At 35.8% G+C, this 20,521-nt stretch overlaps 1 protein-coding gene across 8 annotated transcripts in view; it reads right to left on the bottom strand.

The window, feature by feature from the left end:
- ZMYND11 (zinc finger MYND-type containing 11) overlaps positions 1 to 20,521 on the bottom strand; it is a 141,156-nt gene that overhangs the window by 74,811 nt on the left and 45,824 nt on the right. For 7 of the 8 annotated variants that reach the window (XM_081098370.1, XM_081098367.1, XM_081098373.1 and 4 more), the window contains exon 2: positions 15,951 to 16,085. In XM_081098370.1, the coding sequence (XP_080954496.1) occupies positions 15,951 to 16,066 (116 nt within the window). In that variant the 5' untranslated portion in view covers positions 16,067 to 16,085. Of the gene's footprint in view, positions 1 to 4,253; positions 4,370 to 15,950; positions 16,086 to 20,521 lie in introns of all 8 variants that reach the window. The other variant, XM_081098369.1, reaches the window with a different exon arrangement.

Genomic DNA, 20,521 nt, shown 5'->3' with positions numbered 1-20,521 from the left:
TCTCATCACTGATGTTTCTATCTTTCTCTCTCCCTTCCTCTCTGAAATCAATAAAAAAAATTTAAAAAAAAATAATGCAAACTTTGAATTTATTTTTAAAAAGTATGCTGGAAAAACTGAATATCTAAGAGCAATGGAATAGAGTTAGACCCTTACCTAACACAATATACAAAAATAACGCAAAATTGATCAAAGAACTAAAGGGCAGACCTAAAACAATAAAACTCTTAGAAGAGACTAAAGCTTCACAACATTGGACTTGGCAATAATTTCTTGGATATGACAACAAAGGCACAGGCAAAAAGACAAATTGGACTTTGAAAACTGAAAATTTTGTATAGGAGACACTATCCACATAGTCATAAGGCAACCTTTAAATGGGAGAAAACAGTTGCAAATCATTTATTTGATAAGGGATTATTGTCCAGAACATATAGAGAACTCCCAAAACACAACAATGAACAACCCGATTGTGCAAAGAACTTGTGTAGACATTTCTCCAAAGAAGATACATAAAAGGCAAATAAGCACATGAAAATATACTCAACATCACTAATTATTGAGGTAATGCAAATAAAAACTAAAGTGAGATACCACCTCCCACCCAAAAGGATGGCTGCTATCAAAATGTTGAAAACAATGTTGATAAGGATAATGAGAAATTGGAAATTTTGTGCAATGGTGGTGAAAAGGTAAAATGGCACAGTGTGGAAAACAGTATGGTGGCCCCTCAACAAATTAAAAATAGAAATGCCATATGATCCTGCAATTCCACTTCTGGGTATTGACCCAAAAGGATTAAAAGCAGGGTCTCAAAAGAGATACTTGTACACCATGTTCATAGCAGCATTATTCACAATAGCTAAAAACGGGGAGTAACCCAAGTGCCTACTGATAGATAAATTGATAAGCAAAATGTGGTATATATGCAAAGCAAAAAAAATTCTGGAATATGCCACAAGGTGGATAAACCTTAAGGGCATTATGCTAAGTGAAATAAGCTAGTCACAAGAAGACTAATACGGTACAATTCCACTTCTATGCAGTGCTTAGTCACAATTATAAAGACAGAAAGTAGAATGGTGGTTGTGGTTGCCAAGGGTGGGGGAGTTATTGTTTAATAGGTAATGTGTTTCAGTTTTACAAGATTGAAAAAATTCTGGAGATAAATGGTGGTGATGGCTGACAATATAAATGTATTTAAAACCACTAAAGCTGTGCACTTAAACCAAGTGAAAATGGTAAATTTCATGGTGTATCTTAATAATAAAAAGCTAATATGCAAATGGTCATCATGCCCTCACGCCATCATGCCGTTATGGCTCAGACACTCAACGCTGGGGAGAGAGGAATGGAGACCAGCCAGGCCCAAATGAGCTCGGGAGAGAGGAATGGGGACCAGCCAGGCTGTGGCCTGGGAGAGGGACAAACCACCTGCCCTGCGGTCCTGAGTGCCTATGGCTGTGGCCCAGGCAAAGTCGCCTGCCCACGGTACCCTGTGGCTGTGGCTAGCCCGGGCGAAGTCGGCCCGGGGCCTGGGTGCCTGCAGCCGGCCAGAGGGAGGGGGAAGCCCGGGTCCTGGGTACCTGCGACTGGCTGGAGGAGGGAATCCTGGGTCCTGGGTGCGGGGGGAAGCAGAGGCAGTTAGGGGAAATCAGGCCAGCAGGGGAGCAGTTAGGGGCGATCAGGCAGGCAGGCAGGCAGGCAGCGGTCCCAGATTGAGAGAGACAGTTGGATATCCCCCAAGGGGTCCCAGATTGTAGAGGGTACAGGCCGGGCTGGGGAACCCCCATCCAGACCTCCCCCACACCATGTACAAATTTTGTGCACTGGGCCTGTAGTTTTACTATAAAAAAATTAAAGTAATAATGATCTGCCAATAGGTGCTTTATAGATGGATAGATATACAACAAATGTTTTATTTTAAAATTGTGTTGAACACAAATTAATAAACTTCAAAACCTAAATAGTATCTCTGTGAATGCTTCATCAATGAATTTATTTTAAAATTTAGAATATACTCTGAAGAACTAGGTTCTTCCTAATTCTAATAGTTAACCTGGTACAAATAATTTACTCAAACAGCCTCAAATTCTTCACCTATAAAGTGGTGGTAATTTTAATGTCAGAGAGTTGCTGCTAGGGTGAAATGAGATAATATGGAAATACCATGTAGAAAACAAGAGTCAAAGTGTGCAAGGATACAAGCATAAATTCATTAAATATCAAAAGAAAACATTTAATGGTTAAGAGCTTGGACTAACACATCAGACAGATTTATATTCAAACTTTAGTTCTGCTGAAAACTTGTGTGGCCTTAGACAATTTATTTCACCTGTCCAAGCTTTCTCATCTTGATCAGGAAATGAAGATAATGACAACAGACCTCATGGAGTTGCTGTGAAAATTAAATGAGTTAAGTCATGTAAAGCACAGTGCTTGTCACAAAATAATAATTCAAGAGTTCTCAAACAGCTCCTTCAGTTAATGCAACTGACTATTAAGAAACCTTTTCTCTATGTCTTGTCCCAGCTTCACACTAAGATCCAAAGATAGGAAAGATGTATGCCCTACCCTTGAGAAGTTTATAACCAGCAAAGCAGAAATATATTTTATAATTTGTAAGAGACTGTAATAAATAATAAAATTGAATTTTATACATATTAATATGTGAACAAAAAGCAGCAGTACTGAGATTGATTATAGTGAGAAATGAATCAGTATATCAAAGGAGATAATATTTGGATCAAACCTTAAAAGATAGGATATGTTTGTTATGTCCATTAATGAAGGAAAAATACAAAATAAATCACAGAGCACTTGGGTAATTGGGAATCATATGGAGCTATAAGTGGGCAGACACAGGGTATGAAAAGTAAAAAAATGTGAGTGTCTAAATAGTGAAGGGCTCTGCACAAATGCCCTGTTCAGGTATGTATACTTTATGCTCAATGGGGAAATCAAAAGGATTTTTAAGAAGAACACAATCAAAACTAAAATCTAGAAAAATAGCTGATAAAATGTGAGGCTTCGGTTGATTTAAAGGTGTCAGGAACAACTTCCTAGGAGATTTGACTTGAAAGAGGAGCCTGCCTGACAGATGGGTCCAGGAGGACAGGCATCCCAGGCAGAGTGTGGAAACAGGAGCGCCCAATGCTTCCAGAGTGCAGCACTATGAGTGGGAAGCAGCAGGAGAATGCAGAGGAGAAAGGCAAGGCATTAACACCTGGACAGGAATCTGGCCTTCATGGGCAATAGAACAAGGCTTTTATAGTGGAACAGTTGGTAAAACGGTGTTTTGAAGAATATCTCTGACACCAATGATGGGGGAAAAAACAGACTAGCAGACCAGGAAGCTGAAAGTCCAATTAGAAACCTGCAGCCACTGCAGAGGCAGGAAAACCCAGGCTAAGAGAGGGAAGAGCAGACAAACTCAAGAGACATTTAAGAGGACTATTCAATATAACTAGGGAGGGAAAAAGTCTGTTTTACTTTCACCATTTCAAACTCATTCACTATTCCCTTCCAGCTACAGGATAAAAGTCAAAGCTGGTACATAGGCTCTCCTAGTCTGGTCCTCACCCTAACACCCCCTTTTCCTTAAAACCCTAGTCCTTTGCTTCGACTCTCTGCCTCACCAAACACCATCCAACTTCCCAGGACCCACACTGACCCCACTCAAATCTATGCCTTGTCTGTATGTTTCCTTCACAGATCTGCAGAGAAATGTCAAACATAAAAACAGCTACACAACAATCTAAACCAAGAGGAGTGTCATAAGAATATGGCATACTGAAGGGGAAAAAAACACACAAAAAACTCACTGTGGAATTATGAATTATGGTCATTCAGAATCAGTTCTTCCATAAGGCTCTTATTATGTAAAATAATAATGATAACAATGTTAGTGTACCTGCCAATCGGCGACCATAAAAAGATATGTACAAAATCCACGTAGACTGAAGTGAGAATGTACTCAGTAATGCTGTGAAGAATTCTTAGGATTACATATATAGCATATTAACTGGTACTATTTTTAAAACTAACTTATTTTCAAAGAAGTAATTTAGGCCATGGCCATTTTTCTCCTCTAGAGTAAATAAAATCTAATGAAGGAACAAAAACTGACAGAGAGACAAAGCAAAACTATAACTTTAGTAAACAGCTCCTAGAAACTGTGGGTTTCATAAGATTAAATCGTAATAAATAAATAATGAATACCTGGTTGCAACCTACACACAAAGAGGACTTACAGTTTGGGCTTATGTCTGTCTGTAGCGACAGGAAGAACTCCAGGAGAACTCAGAAATCTCAATGCCAAACATGTCACAAGAGGTCAGGGGTCACATTTTCTAACTGGGTTTTGACCCTAAAGTAAGCAATACATGTAATTAATAGATGCCCTAATCTGAAACATTAACTTGAACGGAGCTAGTCTACTAATCCAATATCAGTCTAATCATACTAGTCACAAATGTGATCACCTCTAGAAATAAAATCAAAGTTACTCAAGACAGGAAAAAAACAAAGGTTCAATTGCTTTTTCCAACAGCTGACAAAAAAATAAAATGACCTCTTCCAATGACAGAAACGAGCCAATAATGCTTGTAGAGATAATATAAAATCCATACTTATTTCAATGTCTGTCTTTAAATAACCTTATAACTAGTATAAATACTTATGAAACTCACATACCATATTATAATTATCTAAATTAGATGTGAATAATTTGTTTGAATTAAAGAGAAAAAGTAAATTATGTATGTAACTTATTTTTATTGTATATAAAATATAGGTAATGACTAGAAAAGTAACACGACAATGAGTTATAAATTATATTGGGAATCAGGGATTGAAAGTAAATTACATTTTTGTTTCTGATTTTGTTGTTATATGTTTTATCTCTTTGCTCCTTGATTTAAAAACTGTAAAAGAAAGGCTAATATTATGATTTTAAGCATAAAAATGTGCCATGAATATTTGCTTTATATAAATGCTAAGTAATCAAATATTTCAAAACTTTAATTTCATGATGCCTATCAAAACATCATAAAATTGATGAATTCCTATCTGCTAATAATTTAGCATTTACAGACTTTTAAATTAAAAGACAAGCTGTTTTTACAAGATATAAGCCTATGCTTATCTTCACCTAAACTTACTACTATAAAGGGTCTTTCTTTTGATAAAATGACTCATTTGTTTCTATTTTGATAATAAAGCACCACAAAACATCCTTCAGTTTCTAAGAATGTAAAATGTTTTTACTGAGACCAAAATTTTTGCTTATTTAGCTCCAAAATGAAGACATTTAATTTTATACTATTGTAGAAATCTATATAATTTTATACTATCAGTAAATCAACTTACAAAAATGAGCCTTTAGGCCATTTTTGGCTGTGGCTCAGTTGGTTGGAGTGCCATCCCATACACCCAAAGGTTGTGGGTTTGATTCCCGTAAGGGCACATAACCAAGAGTTTGATTCCTAGTGTCAGGGTGTGTACCAGAGGCAACTGATTGATGTTTCTCTCTCCCTTGCTCTCTCTAAATAAAAAAAATAAAAAAAAGCGTATCTTTAGGTGAGGGTTAAAAAAAAAAAAAGGAAAAAAGTTTTTAAATCAAAGGGACAACTTACCCATAACTGAAAGTCAAACTTAATCCCAAGAATGTATTTTGATTTCAGACCAACTCTTTTATAAAAATATATTCCATTCCCAAAAAGAATTTGTTAAAGAAGTTTCTCTTAGTTATAATTTTAAATATTTTAAATATTCAAATCTCATCAGTATTCTCTAATTTACAATACGTTTCTACTTTTTTAACAAAACACTAGCAGTCTTTAAAAAAAAATGAAAATTAAAAGAAAATGATAAAAAGGACTCAAGACTCTTTACTAAAGAGGTGCAGTGCCCTGGCCAGTGTTCCCAATGGTTAGAGTGTTCACTCAAGCACCAAAGGGTTGGGGGTTGGATTCTCAGTAAAGGGCCAGTACCTGGATTGCAGGCTCAATCCCAGGACCCAGTTGGGGTATATGTGGGAGGTAAACATTGATGTGTCTTTTTCACAAAAATGTTTCTCTTTCTCTCCCTTCTCCTTCTCCCTCTTTCCCTTCCACTCTCTAAAAAAAGTCAAAGGAAAAAATACATTCAAGTGAGGATTAACAAACAACAAAAAGAGATATAGTGAAGCCCAACAGGAGACTACAGCTATAAGTCCTAAAGTTAGATATTATCTGATTAGGTGGAAGAAACATTTGCAACATAGAAAAATTCTACTATTTTGTTACAAAGATAAGGAAATTATTATCAGTCCCCAATTGTTCAAATAATTTTGAGGATCTGAGGCTTCCACTCATGGAATTTCTTTGTAAATGATTTTATTTATTTTTTGTTAATCCTCACCGAGGGTATTTTTTCCCAATGAATTTTAGAGAAAGTGGAAGGGGGCGTGGGGGGGGGGGAGAGAGAGAGAGAGAGAGAGAGAGAGAGAGAGAGAGAGAGAGAGAAACATTGATGTGAGAGAAAACACCCGACCAGCACAAGGGGATCAAGCCTGAAACCAAGGTATGGGCCCTTGACTAGAAAAGAACCCAAGACCCTTCAGTCCTCGGGCCAATGCTCTAACCACTAAGCAAACGGGTTAGGGCTCTTTGTAAATTTCAACATGAATCTTAATATTTTAACTGTCCTGTGAAGATAATACTGCTATAGATTCTGATGTGTTTAGTGTTATATACAAACACATGTCCCTTGGATTTGCTTCTGCCAGAAGAAACTTTTATGGTTTTTAGCTCTTCTTTTAGAACTTCAGAAAATACCCAGTGCCTTTACCAACTATCTTATCTTTTCTTTTAAGAAAAATCACAAGACTGATGTGAACTGAGAAGACAGTGAAGGGAGCATAGTTTTTAATCTCAAACCCATAAACAGAGTGGTTGTTTTGCTAAAAACAAACAACAAGCAAAAACCCTACCCTTAGTCAACATAAACAACAGAATTAAGAGGTGAGAAATCCACAAGAATCCCAAAATTTGAGCAGGTGAGGGTAAATCTCCAAGGACTATAATCCCAATTAGTATTGACACCTACGTAGGAGAAAACAGACGGGCATAACAAGAGTATTTAATGGAAAGAGTACAGGAGAATAAAAGAAGCAACAGACAGTCACTAGAAAGTACAGTGGGCCAATATGAGAATAGCAGTTGAAACCAGATAGGGTTTTACACACTCCCGTTTGCAGGTAAATCATGGTAATTCATGAATTCATGGTAGTGTCTAAGAGGCTGGAGCATAATGGGCCCTATGAACATTCAAACTTAATCAGACAAAGCTGCCTTCAAAGGATGGAGCCCCATGTTGCAAAGAAATTGTGAGCAATATAAATAGCAAACACTAATAGCTCAGGTAAAAAAGATCTTCAATGTAAGGATAATGGATACGAAAGAAAGGGTGGTTCCAGAAAAAAGCAGTGGAAAAGAAAGTGAAGAAAAAGCAGGAAATCATGGGAAATAGGCCATATTTTGATTGACCATAAAAATTATATAAGAGGGAACTTTAAAGCTATAAATCTCAAAAAACTATTCTAACCACCTTTCTCTGATACAAGTTCAGAAAAACTGATTTCATATCAAAATGACCAGCATGAAGACTGATTGAAGGAGCAGAATAACATCCTTACAATGAAAGCAGGTCCGAGAGATGTGCCTACAAGACGGATGAAAGCTATAACTACTATTCTAATCACGAAAAAAGACACGAAGAAAATTATGCAAGATATAGAGGAAATATACATCAGAATTAGAAAAACTCAGAAATGAGTTAAACATTAGAAGTAAATTTTTAAAATTACTTCAGCTGAATATATGAAAATATATGGGAAATCTCTATATTTTCTCAATTTTGTTGTAAACCTAAACGTCTAAACTAGAAGATACACAAGAGTGAATATACAGTAGAAAAATGTCATAAATAGAAGTTGCAAAAAAAAGAAAATGTTAAAAATCAAAACTATATTGCAGCTTTACTCATAATTGCCAGAACTTGGAAGGAACCATGATATCCTTCAAGGTGGGTGGATAAATAAACTGAAGTCCATCTACACAATAGAGTAATATTCAGCGCTGAAAAGAAATGAGCAATCAAGCCATAAAAGAACATGGAGGAAACCCTAAATGCACATTACTAACTAAAAGAACACAATCTGAAAAGGCTACAACCTATATGACTCCAACTCTACAACATTCTGGAAAGGAAAAACAATGGAAACAGTAAGAGACCAAAGGTTGCTAGAGATTGGGAGGAGAGGATGAATAGATGGAACACAGAGGATTTTTAGGATAGTGATTTACTCCCTGTGATACTACAATGGTGTATACATGACGTTATACATTTGTCCAAACCCACAGAATGTATACCATCAAGAATAAACCCTAATGTAAACTATGGACTTTGGGTGATGATGTGTCAGTGTAGTTCATCCTTGGTAAAAAAAATGTACTGGCTGGTGAGGATGTTGGTAGTCGGGGAGGCTATGCAAGTGTGGAGGTAGGGAATATATGAGAAATCTCTATATTTTCTCAATTTTGTTGTAAACCTAAAACTGCTCTTTAACAAATACAGTAGGTCCTCGGGTTATGTGGGAGATTCGATCCTACAGCGTGACGTAACGCGATTTTCACCGTCAGTTGGAACCACCTACATAAAAGTACCTATGTCGCTCACATGGAGCACATACACAGCAGTAATGAAGTGAAACAGTAAAAAAAATTTAAAAGAAAGATAACAATTCCTGACCTTTACTTGTGGTAAATAAATAAAAAACATAAAGCACATATGTACATAGGTTGATATGACGGAACTATTTTTTGGTAATAAATAAATGGGAGATGGTGACGTAACCATGAAAGGACCTACGTCGAGTCCAACGTAACCCAAGGACTGTCTGTAGCCTAAAAGATGAAAAAAAAAAACTCAATAGAAAATTACAAATATAAAAGATGAAAAAAGATCCAAAACAGTATAAGAGAAGGCCCCAATTAAAAAATACTAAGTAAGTGTGTGTATGTAATAAAATTTTATAATACTGGTATATATATAATTTTTAAGTACAATTTTCAAGATATCAAAGTATACATTAAAGGGACACTGTGTACCCAAGAAAAACAACCTAGAATGATCAACAATGAGGCATATAGTCAAATTATTAGACCTCAAAGAAAAAGAAAAAAAATCTTTGTGTATCTAGGCAAAATGACAGTCACAACAAAAAGAAAATCAAGTTATCAGATATTTTTGACAGCAATGCTTTAGTAAGAATATATAACATACAGGTGGCAGCAAGAGTAGGTTTACAGTTGTTCATATGGAAAACAAAATAAGTAAATGATAATACAAGAATAAACTGTTTAGCATACTTATAATTGTAAACCTACTTTTGCCCCACCCTGTATAAGAAACTAAAAGAAAAAATATACGCCGAAACCGGTTTGGCTCAGTGGATAGAGCATCGGCCTGCGGACTGAAAGGTCCCAGGTTCGATTCCGGTCAAGGGCATGTACCTGGGTTGCGGGCATATCCCCAGTAGGAGATGTGCAGGAGGCAGCTGATCGATGTTTCTCTCTCATCAATGTTTCTAACTCTCTATCTCTCTCCCTTCCTCTCTGTAAAAAATCAATAAAATATATTTTTTTTAAAAAAGGAAAAATATAAGTTATGGATTCTACACCGACTCAAATTGATTCTTAGGTAAAAATGAATATGCAAGAACTAAAAAACTTGTTCCCATGAAGTCTTGATTAAGAGTCTGCAACTAAATTGGATAGATGCATGCAAAAAAATAAAACTAGACCACCAATTAATATCATACACAAAAATAAATTAAAAGTGAAAAAGGACTTAAATGTAAAATGGGAAACCATAAAATCTTAGAAGAATCCATAGGCAGCAAAATATCAGACATATGTAATAGCAATATCTTTACCAATACATATCCTAGGACAATGGAAACTAAGGAGAAAATAAACAAATGGGACTACATCAAAATAAAAAGCTTCTGCACAGCAAAAGAAACCATCAACAAAACAACAAGAGAGCCCACTACATGGGAGAACATATTTGCCAAAGTTACAACCAATAAATGTTTAATCTCCAAAATTTATAGGAAACTCATACAACAAAAGGGAGGTAAATAATCCAATCAAAAAATGGGCAAAGAACCTATATAGACAGACACTCTTTGAAAGTGGACATACAGAAGGCTATGAGACATACAAAACATGCTCAAGTCACTAATCATCAGAGAGATGCAAATCAAAACGACAATGAAGTACCATCTCACACCTGTCAGACTGGCTATCATCAACAAATCAACAAACGACAAGTGCTGGAGAGGATGTGGAGAAAAAGGAACACTCGTGCACTGCTGGTGGGAATGCAGACTGGTGCAGCCACTATGGAAGACAGTATGGAGTTTCCTCAAAAAGTTAAAAATGGAACTCCCATTTGACCCTGTGATCTCACTTCTAGGAATATATCCCAAGAAATCAGAAACAGAAATCAGAAAGGATATATGCACCCCTATGTTCATAGCAGCACAATTTACAATAGCTAAGATCGGGAAATAGCCTAAGTGCCCACCAGCAGATGGGTGAATTAAAAAATTGTGGTACATCTACACAATTGAATACTATGCTGCTGTAAAAAAGAAAGAACTCTTACCATTTGCAACAGCCAGTCAGAGAAAGATAAGTATCACATGATCTCAATCATTTGTTGAATATAATGAACACCATAAACTGATGAACTAAAATAGATCCAGAGACACAGAAGCATTGAACAGACCATTGAGCCTCAGTGGGAAGGTAGGGGAAGGGGAAGGGAAAGGGGTGGGGGGCCGAGTAAGAGATCAAGCAAAGGACTTGCATGCATGCATGCATATAAGCATAACCAAAGGACACAGACAGTAGTGGGGATGGGACATGTGCTTGGGGGTGGGGGGTGGCCAGGGAGAGGTCAATGGAGGAATAAAGGACACATAAGTAATATTTTCAACAATAAAGAATTTAAATTTAAAAAATGTAGATATAGAGAACAGATTGGTGGTTGCCAGAGGCAGGGTTTGGGGGCAGACAAGAGGTACAAACTTCTAGCATAAGATAAATAATTTCTGTGGAGTAATGTACAGCACAGTGACTATCTATATTAAAGCCTAAGTGACTGGCCAATCGGCCAACCAGCCAGTAGCTATGACGCACACTGACCATCAGGGGGCAGACACTCAATTCAGGAGACACCGAGCTGCGGTGACTTGGCAGCTATGGCTCTCAGGTGACACATCCGAAACCAGAAAGGACGGAGCCCAATTCCAGGGTGCATCACCCAAGAACCACCCTCACACAACCTGGGACCCCTCGGAAGATGTCGGAGAGCTAGTTTCGGCACGATCCCCACAGGCCAGGCCAAAGGACCTCACCGATGCATGAATCTGTGCACTGGACCTCTAGTTATTAATAATAATGTACTGTATATTTGAAAGTTGCTGTGACAATAAATCTTAAAAGTTATCACAAAGAAAAAAATGTAACTACAGTGGGGCCTTGACTTACGAGTTTAATTCGTTCCGTGACGGAGCTCGTAACTCAAATTACTCGTATGTCAAATCAAAAAGTGAACGAGTGAGATACGTGATGCTGGGCTGATGTTGTGGCGTTCACTGTGACGTTCGCTGCGCCAACTAGCAGTGGGGTATCTGAAGCTGGCTTGTAACCCGAATTTTAGCTCTCAACTCAAAGCAAAAAATCGTATCTCGAAAAACTCGTTAGTCGGGACACTAGTAAGTCAAGGCCCTACTGTATATGAAATGATGCATGTTAACTGAACTTATTGAGGTGATGATTTTGCAATATAAACATATCAAATCATTATGTCGTACAATTTAAGCTAACACAGTGTAGATTATATCTCAGTGAAATTGGGGGAAAATAATCTACTAGAGAGTGAACTTTAAATACCAATACAGGACTAGTGATAAGCATAAAACAGATACTTACAGAAGACTAAATGGTGGCTATTAGGAAGAAAGTATAATATATAATTGCTATATTCTCTGATAGTTTAGAATTCATATGGTTTCCACGTGTCTTTTGTGTCTACTATTGGTTATAGTGTCGTTATTGTTCTCAAATAGCTTGGTACATAATGTCAGATAAAACAACTGAGTGGTTATTACATGATATTCCAAAATGTTATCATTCATGATATCCTTGAGAATATGACCCTTACTGTGTAAGAAAGGACATAAAGATTTTAGATAAAAGAATTAAGTAAAACCCAAAAGACATAAATTCAAGTGGAAAATAACAGTATGAATTCATGAGATGGCTTTTTTCTTTTACAATTATACTTATTTCCAAAACTCTGTCCACTAGATTCCTAGGGTGAATGACTTAGCATTAATGAGCACAATGAAGGCCAGAAAGTGCTCTTGAAATACTGTTTCTAACTGAAAGAAACCAAAGGCCCCTGGAGAAATATAGTGGAAAGGTGTATGTAAAATCCTGTTGTATTGGAAAGCAAATTAACTTCAGGAACGTGAATAGGCTCCAACTGGTCAAAGATAGGAAATTTTGAGCATCAATAAAGATTACATCAGAAATGGATTCAAATATATCAAATGCATAAATTCCAAGTAACACTTTAAGAAAACTAATTGGTTACCATTAGAAGATACAATGTTGAAAACTGGTAAATAAAGGAAAAGAATCAGTTACTCTACTTTTCCAATATGAACCAAATAGTAAGTAATAGAAAGTTTATGTCCTAAGTAGAAGTATTCCGGTTAAAGAAAAAAAAAAAGGAAATATAAAATTTAGACTATCATCGTTTTGCAATCCTTAATTAACTGGTTCTAGCCGCTTTGCAACAAAGCTACTGACCTCACATATGAGAAACAACAGGCATTATGGCCTCCTCAGAGGAAAACAGAGTTCCACCTACGAAGCAGACTCATCCCACCCCCAATTCTATAGATAAATATTAATTTCCATGAAATTCAGAGGAATGAAAAAAGGATAAAGTCCACCACAGGGATGCAATCAGCAAAAGTCAGACTATAGGAAACCACATAGCAAATGAACCGGTTTCTTCAATAAATAAATTGGAAAGGAAAACAATAACAACAAAAAAGATGAGTAAGAAACTTATAGATCAAAAGTGACTTAAAAGTCATACCAAACCAAAACAAGAACTAAAACACTATACATAAGTAAACTACAGTGTTTCAGGTGTGCCAGGCTTCCAAATATTATGAAGAGCTATGACCCCAAAGCCTAAAACTTTTAATGCATCATTTTAAAGTTATGTAGCTTTTATTTTTATAATGGAGTCACTCACTAATCATAATACAGAATGAAACATAATGACTACATATGCATTCTATTACTCTACTACAGCCTTCAGTAATTTAAGGTATTTGTAAAGATTAAGATACCTGTATGTTCAGAATTGGCTGTAAATAAGCAGAGCAACTTGATTTAAAATTAGTCTAATGCTGAAAAAGTACGTAAATTTAGAATACAGAATAGGAATATTAGGCTTTAAAGCAAAGGACCCGACTTCTTGTCATGGTCCAATGTTTCTTCCTAACTTACCTTGGCAAGTATAATGATAATGAGCAAGCCAAGGTATTAGGCTAGGCCAGTGGTCGGCAAACTGCGACTCGGCAAACCACGGCTCGCAAGCCACATGCGGCTCTTGGGTCCCTTGAGTGTGGCTCTTCCACAAAATACCGACTTCTGCGCATGGGCCACGAAGTTTTAATCGCACTGTACGTGCGCACCCGCACGTGGTATTTTGTGGAAGAGCCACACTCAAGGGGCCAAAGAGCCACATGTGGCTTGTGAGCCGCAGTTTGCCGACCACAGGGCTAGGCCATAGCTAGATAGCTCCTTCCTGGGGCTGATCGTCTGGCGGGGAGGTAATTACACATGTGACTAATGTTATATATTAAAAAAAAAAGTACAGCATGCTATGAAGTGTGTCCCCCTAATAAAAAGGAAAATAGCATACTCTCAGATGAGATGAAGCAGAAAAAAGCACTGGGAACCACTCTTAAACACTGACCCTCTAGTTTACTTAAGTTTTTTTCACCTTTGGATAAGTCTAATAAAACAATGACTATTTGGTAGGTAAATTAATTTATTCATATTTATCTTAAGATCTATGGACCTTAAGACATGAAGAAAAATAAGCCTTGGCATCCCTAAGACTGTACCGATGAAGAAAGGAGCAAAGAAAATGTTTATCAACAATGCATAATGCAAAATAAGAAGAGGTGTACAATTCTGTTAACAACCTCTGTATATTTTATTATAATTTAACATATGTACGTACATATGTATGTACACACAGATGTTATGATCCTCCAAAGACAACTGCATCCACTTCTGTAGGATTAATTCTCTGACTCCCAGATCAGCAGGTTGGTACAGCCTAATAGCAATCTTGAAGGCCAAACTGTGTACATTTCACACTGGGAGATTCCCACAGATTCCTAGAGACTGTCCTTTTAAAGCTTTTAGAAAAAGATGCCATGGTTTAGAAAGAATAGCCTGAAAAATTAGTTCAGTCACCCTTAAATGACTTTAATTTAAAAAATTAAATCCAAAGAATAGTGTTTCATTTCTACTTTCTATAAATAATTTTGATATAAACTACATGTTTTTTTTAAATAAAAAATTCCCTATCATGGGAAAATACTTTCGACTTTTAATTCTTTGAGATGTTTTAAAAAATATTTTTATACCAATATTATTTCACTGTAAGTTGCATTTAGTTACCATGTCTCAAATTACTTGCTTTATTTAAAAACATAAAGTAATTTAAATTTAATTATTATATGCTACTTGTATTATTTTTATTTTCCATATAGGTGTTACCTACCTTTTTTCTTCCATTAGCCTATAGGAGCTAGGGACATGTACATAGGAAACTTTAAAATATTCAAAGAGTAAATACAGATTGAGAACAATATATAACATCCCTTTCACCTTCTCCTGTTGCTTCTCTCTTAGCTAACCTTTATAATCTTCTCCACCAGAATACAGGTAAGGGACAAAAATATATGGTACTCACTTTTGTTGCTTATTAATAAAGGCCAACATAAGTATTCAATTATATGAGCTTTTATATAAATCATGTTTTCCATTTTTTACAGATAATAAGTATAGAGAAATTCTAACATCAAAAAAATATTTAAACATTAAAAAAAAAAATAGCTTTGTTCCTTAAAAAATACCCAGGAAAGCAAATATATAATAAAATCAAGTTCTATTTGAAGACTCCCTTATAATTAATATTTAACATGAAAATTGAATATTCATAAAGCAGTCTGATTTTTTCTATACTGAATCTTGGTCTATGAAGATAAATAACAGCATTGGAAACTAGAGGGAAAAATAACTTTCTTTTAACTAAGATTTATTTACTATATTTTTAAACTATAGAATAATATTCTTAAACATTAGAATAAAATTATTAAACATTCTTGGTTAGCGAGCTATGAACTAAAAGGATGTTATTTACTGTAGGTACCATGCTTATCCTATATTAAAATCAATAATGAACAGTAGTTTTTAGATAGTTTAAATAAAAGTAATTAATTAAAAGCCTTTTTAACAAAAAACATATAAAGACTTGTTTCAAGAGTTAAAATTTTGTTAACTAAAGTACTATTACAAATAGTACATAATAACATTTATTTATAAAACTTCTAAACACAAGTTGCTTGTGTATGTTCCTGCATTTGTTTTTCTAACAACTATATACTCCTGCAAGGCAAAAAGTGACTAGTACTTTGTAATATATGTTATCATAATAAATAAGTTAGTTTTGGACCTTTTATCCCAAAGTCTTATATGAAATTTTACAGATATTTTTTGTTTAAATTTACTTACTTTGTAATACGGTCAATGTTGGCAATTTGCTTCTGGTTCCGTATAATCTCAATGGCTGCCCAAAGATGCTGGATAGCTTTTGTATCCGCCTGTCGTCTTTTTGTTAAACGTGCCATGACCTGTTAACTGCTTTAGCTGTAGGAATATATAAAAATATAAGGACAAAAAGCATGGATTACAAAATGAATTATAATTAACACTATCAGCACCTTTTGAATACTGCTGAGTACACTAACATAGTATGTAACATGACCAATTTTTTATTTTCTACAATACATATCACCAATTACTTTCATAAAAATATCATTCAGTTCATTACTTCATGAGGAATGACATTTTAAGACCCAAAAGTTAAAAAAACAGCATCCTAAAGACAAATGGTCACCTTATTCCAATAGGTCAAAATATATATATTTAAATTTTATTTTAAAATAAAAATATTACAAAATTTCATTTTTGATATTACATTGTGCCTCATCTTACAGACTGATACAAAATGAAATTTAAATGCCGTAGTTCTATGGTTCTTCAGTTTATTATACTCGGTTTAAATTTCAATTTTATTTTATTTTATATAGTCTTATTGATAAATGAAAACAACATTCTCTTTCTTTAAAGTAAAACTATAAACAGAGAATATAAGGTAGTTATTTCTGGCTGAGGTGTGAAAGGCTGGGGCAGATACACAAATGTTGGATTAGTGTTGGTTGTTTATTACATTATTTGAAAATAACATTGCTATTTTATTCAAATTTCAGTATTCTGAGTGAACTAAGGAAAATGGCCACTAATGTATCCTGGCAAGATGGGGGGGTTGCAGCCTAAATGCCTGTGCTATTACCACAGAAAGAGGCATCCCTGGACTCTCACCAGGGCATGAAGGGACCTGTTTATCTTTGCTTTTAAGAGATGACTGGATGTTTAAAGCAAAGATAAAAATAATTATTATGATTAGATTTATAACATACGTAGACATAAAATAGGTTACAATACCACCACAAACGGGGAAGAGGCAGCAATAATTACCATTATGTAAACTCTTACACTTTATGTGAAGTAGTTTTATAGTAATTCAAGGGGGACTATGGTAAATTGAGGATGCATATTATAATCCCTAGAGGAAGCACTAAAGAATACACACAGGAGCAGTTAACATTAATTCAACTTATAAAATGTTCTTTCAAAATATGTGTAAAATTAAGGATAACTTATTCAAAACTACAGAAAATATATAACAGCAAAGTTAACGTTGAAAAAATAGTACCTAAATAAACAATTTTATATAACATAATCTAACAACTAGAAGAATACAATGAGGGAAAGTAGCAGAAACCCTAAAGTCAATTCTTACCAATGGTTAAAATCAAGACTAAAGAATTAAGCAATTCCAAGTTTCAGAAAAACAGATGTAAAGTTAAAACCAAAGAATTCTGGGATCTACCTGAACCAACTCACACAGGTGAATACATATGCCCTGTTAATGAAGGTACACCACCATAAGAAAGATGCTCATAGTTATAGGAGCCCAAAGAGAACATTGCAAAGAATGCAACCCAAGTAAGGTGAAAACAATAATGCCTAAACAATATAATAGTACCAAAAACAATATGACCCAGTAGAGCAAAGTCTCTTTAACATACAATTGCTAAAATTCTCCCTTCTTAATGAAATCTAAAATCATTCATTCATTCAACTCTTCTGTATGCTCTGGAAATATAGCAATAGCAAAACAGACAAATCTTTCTATCATAAATAAATATAATTTGAAATTCAGGCCTTCATCAATAAAAAGAAAATCTCAGAAAATGAGTCTCGTATATCCTATGTACATAGTTTGTCATTTTAAGTCTTCATTAATGTGTCAAACCAAACTTTTCAGTCCATCTTTCCTAAATGTATATTACATTACTACAAAACTGAATCCTCAAAATGCCTAAATATGTCCAAAAACTTCACACCTTTATCCCTTTGCTGAATAGTTCTCTCTGCGTAGAATGTTTTCCCCTGCCCCTTTACGAATTATTAAAATTTTCCTTCTTTTTAGAAGTTACTCTAAAGCAATTGTTCCTGACCAACAAACTGAATCAAACTCAATTCTCTTGTGTATTATAGTGTAATTTGCTTATGCATCTCTTCAAATTTATTGCGTTGTACAAAAATTATAAATTCCTCCCCAAAGAATCCATTAATTCAAGTAAGAAAGACTATATCCTGTTTATGTTTTCATCTGTCTTTAAAGGTGCCTAGCATAATTATAAACACGATAAACTTTTAGTACTAAATTATGAAATTCAACTTTTCCAACTATGCTATACAAATAACAAAGTCCCTGAGTAAGCCTTCATTTAAGTTAGATCAAAGATTAAAACACCAAAAACAAGGATGAGAAGACTTGTAGAGGTATTTAATACAGTCCTCAACGACAGACTCCCCTCAGGGAGTTAAGGGTTTTAAGTTCCTTGTGTTATCTGGGAAGAAAATAATTTACATTAAACCTTGATACATCAAAAACACAATTTACTACCTCTAGAGCAACACTTTTTAACTAGTGTGCAACAAATTTTAAAACACTGAATACACTGACCTCTTTTCCCTTGGATTGTCAAGTGAAAACAGCCAATACTACAATAGCCACCCGGTATGAATTAATCAAAGTTATACCTATTTTTTTTTTTTTGGTCAAATAGGCAAAAAATATAAAAATTGGGGGGGGGGGTGGATCTACAGAATTTTAGTAATTAGCTTATGTGTGTCATGAGATGAAAAAGACTGAAAATCACTGTTCTAGAGTAAACAATCCATAAAAGAATACATAACGACCAAGCTACTAGAAGGGGTAAAAAGATTTTTATCAATACCCTCCTACCACCAAAAGAGAAGAAATTGGAGCAAGATTAATAAAAGGACATTATAATATACTAGAGGCCCGGTGCAAAAAAATTTGTGCACTTGGGGGTAGAGGGTCCCTCGGCCCGGCCTGTGCCCTCTTGCAGTCTGGGACTCCTCGGGGGATGTCCACCTGCTGGCTTAGGCCTGCTCTCCGGGGGGGATTGGGCCTAAGCTGGCAATCAGACATCTGGCAGCCCGGCAGCCCTCGGGGGATGTCCACTTGCCAGTGGAGAGCAAACCTAAGCTGCAGTCGGACATCCTTAGCACTGCTGAGGAGGTAGGAGAGGCTCCCACCACCACCGCTGTACTGGCAGCTATCAGCCTGGCTTGTGGCTGAGCAGAGCTCCTCCATGTGGGAGCTCACTGACCACCAGAGGGCAGCTCCTGCATTGAGTGTCTGCCCCCTGGTGGTCAGTGCGTGTCATAGTGGCCAGTCATTCCCAGTCTTTCTGCTGTTAGGGTCAGTTTGCATGTTACCCTTTTACTATATAGGATAGAGGCCTGGTGCACAGGTGGGGGCCGGCTGGTTTGCCCTGAAGGGTGTCCCTGATCAGGGTGGGGGTCCTGCTTGGGTGCCTGGCCAGTCTGGGTGAGGGGCTGATGGCTGTTCGCAGCTGGTCACACACCCTTCAGGGTGGGGGTCCTCACTGGGGTGCCTGGCCAGCTTGGATGAGGGGCTGATGGCTATTTTCAGGCTGCCTGCACCCCCTTTAGGGTGGGGGTCCCCACTGGGGTGCCTGGCCAGCTTGGATGAGGGGCTGAGGGCTGTTTTCAGGCTGGCCAAGCCAGTGACTGAAGCTCCCAGCCTCTCCTTTTTTTCTATTTCTTTTTTATTCTGAGATTTATTTACCTTCTATAATTCTATCCAAAAGAATAGAAAAAAAGGAAATATGTCCCACCTTGTTATTTGATATCAACTAGCCTTGATATCAAAACCTAACAAAGGACACTGGGAGATAGTAAAGTTATAGGTCTATCTCATTCATGATCATGAATGTAAAAATTCTAAATACCAGCAAATCAAGTCCAGCAATACATAAAGAGCAATACAGCCCAACCAAATTTACTACAATCCTAACAACTCACCCCACTAAGGGAATAAAGGAAGATAATCATATAATCAGCTTAATAAATGCAAAACAAAACAAAACACACTAGATACAATTATTCATCCATTCAAAGAAAAATAAAAATACGAAGAAAAACTTAATGTGAGAAAGGATACCATATAAAACCAATAGCAGAAAATTCATTCTCAATTAAATGCTAAAAGCTTTCACTCTGCAAATGGCAATGAACTAAAACAGCCACACTCATGACTTCTATTAAACACTGTACTGAAGGACCCCATCAGGCAAAAAAAATAATAAATGACATATATGATTGGAAAAGAAGTATTAAAACTCATTATTCAGAAATGATGTCTATCCATAGAAAATTTTCAAAAAAATCTACAGATGAATTATTAAAATTAGTAAGTGACTTCAATGTTAGTGGACATAAAGCCTATACAGAAAATAATTTATTTCTATATACTAGAAAAACTGAGCAAATAAAAAAATTTTAAATATTATTTACAATGTCACTCCAAAAAAAATCACCTAGGAAACACTAATAAAAGATATGCAAACTTTCTAACCAGAATGCCATGAAACTTTGTTGAGAAAATCTTAAATGACCTA

The sequence above is a fragment of the Myotis nattereri genome, assembly GCF_964212035.1.
Source record: "Myotis nattereri genome assembly, chromosome: 1".
Classification (NCBI taxonomy): domain Eukaryota; kingdom Metazoa; phylum Chordata; class Mammalia; order Chiroptera; family Vespertilionidae; genus Myotis; species Myotis nattereri.
This window is presented reverse-complemented; position numbering and strand designations above follow the sequence as displayed.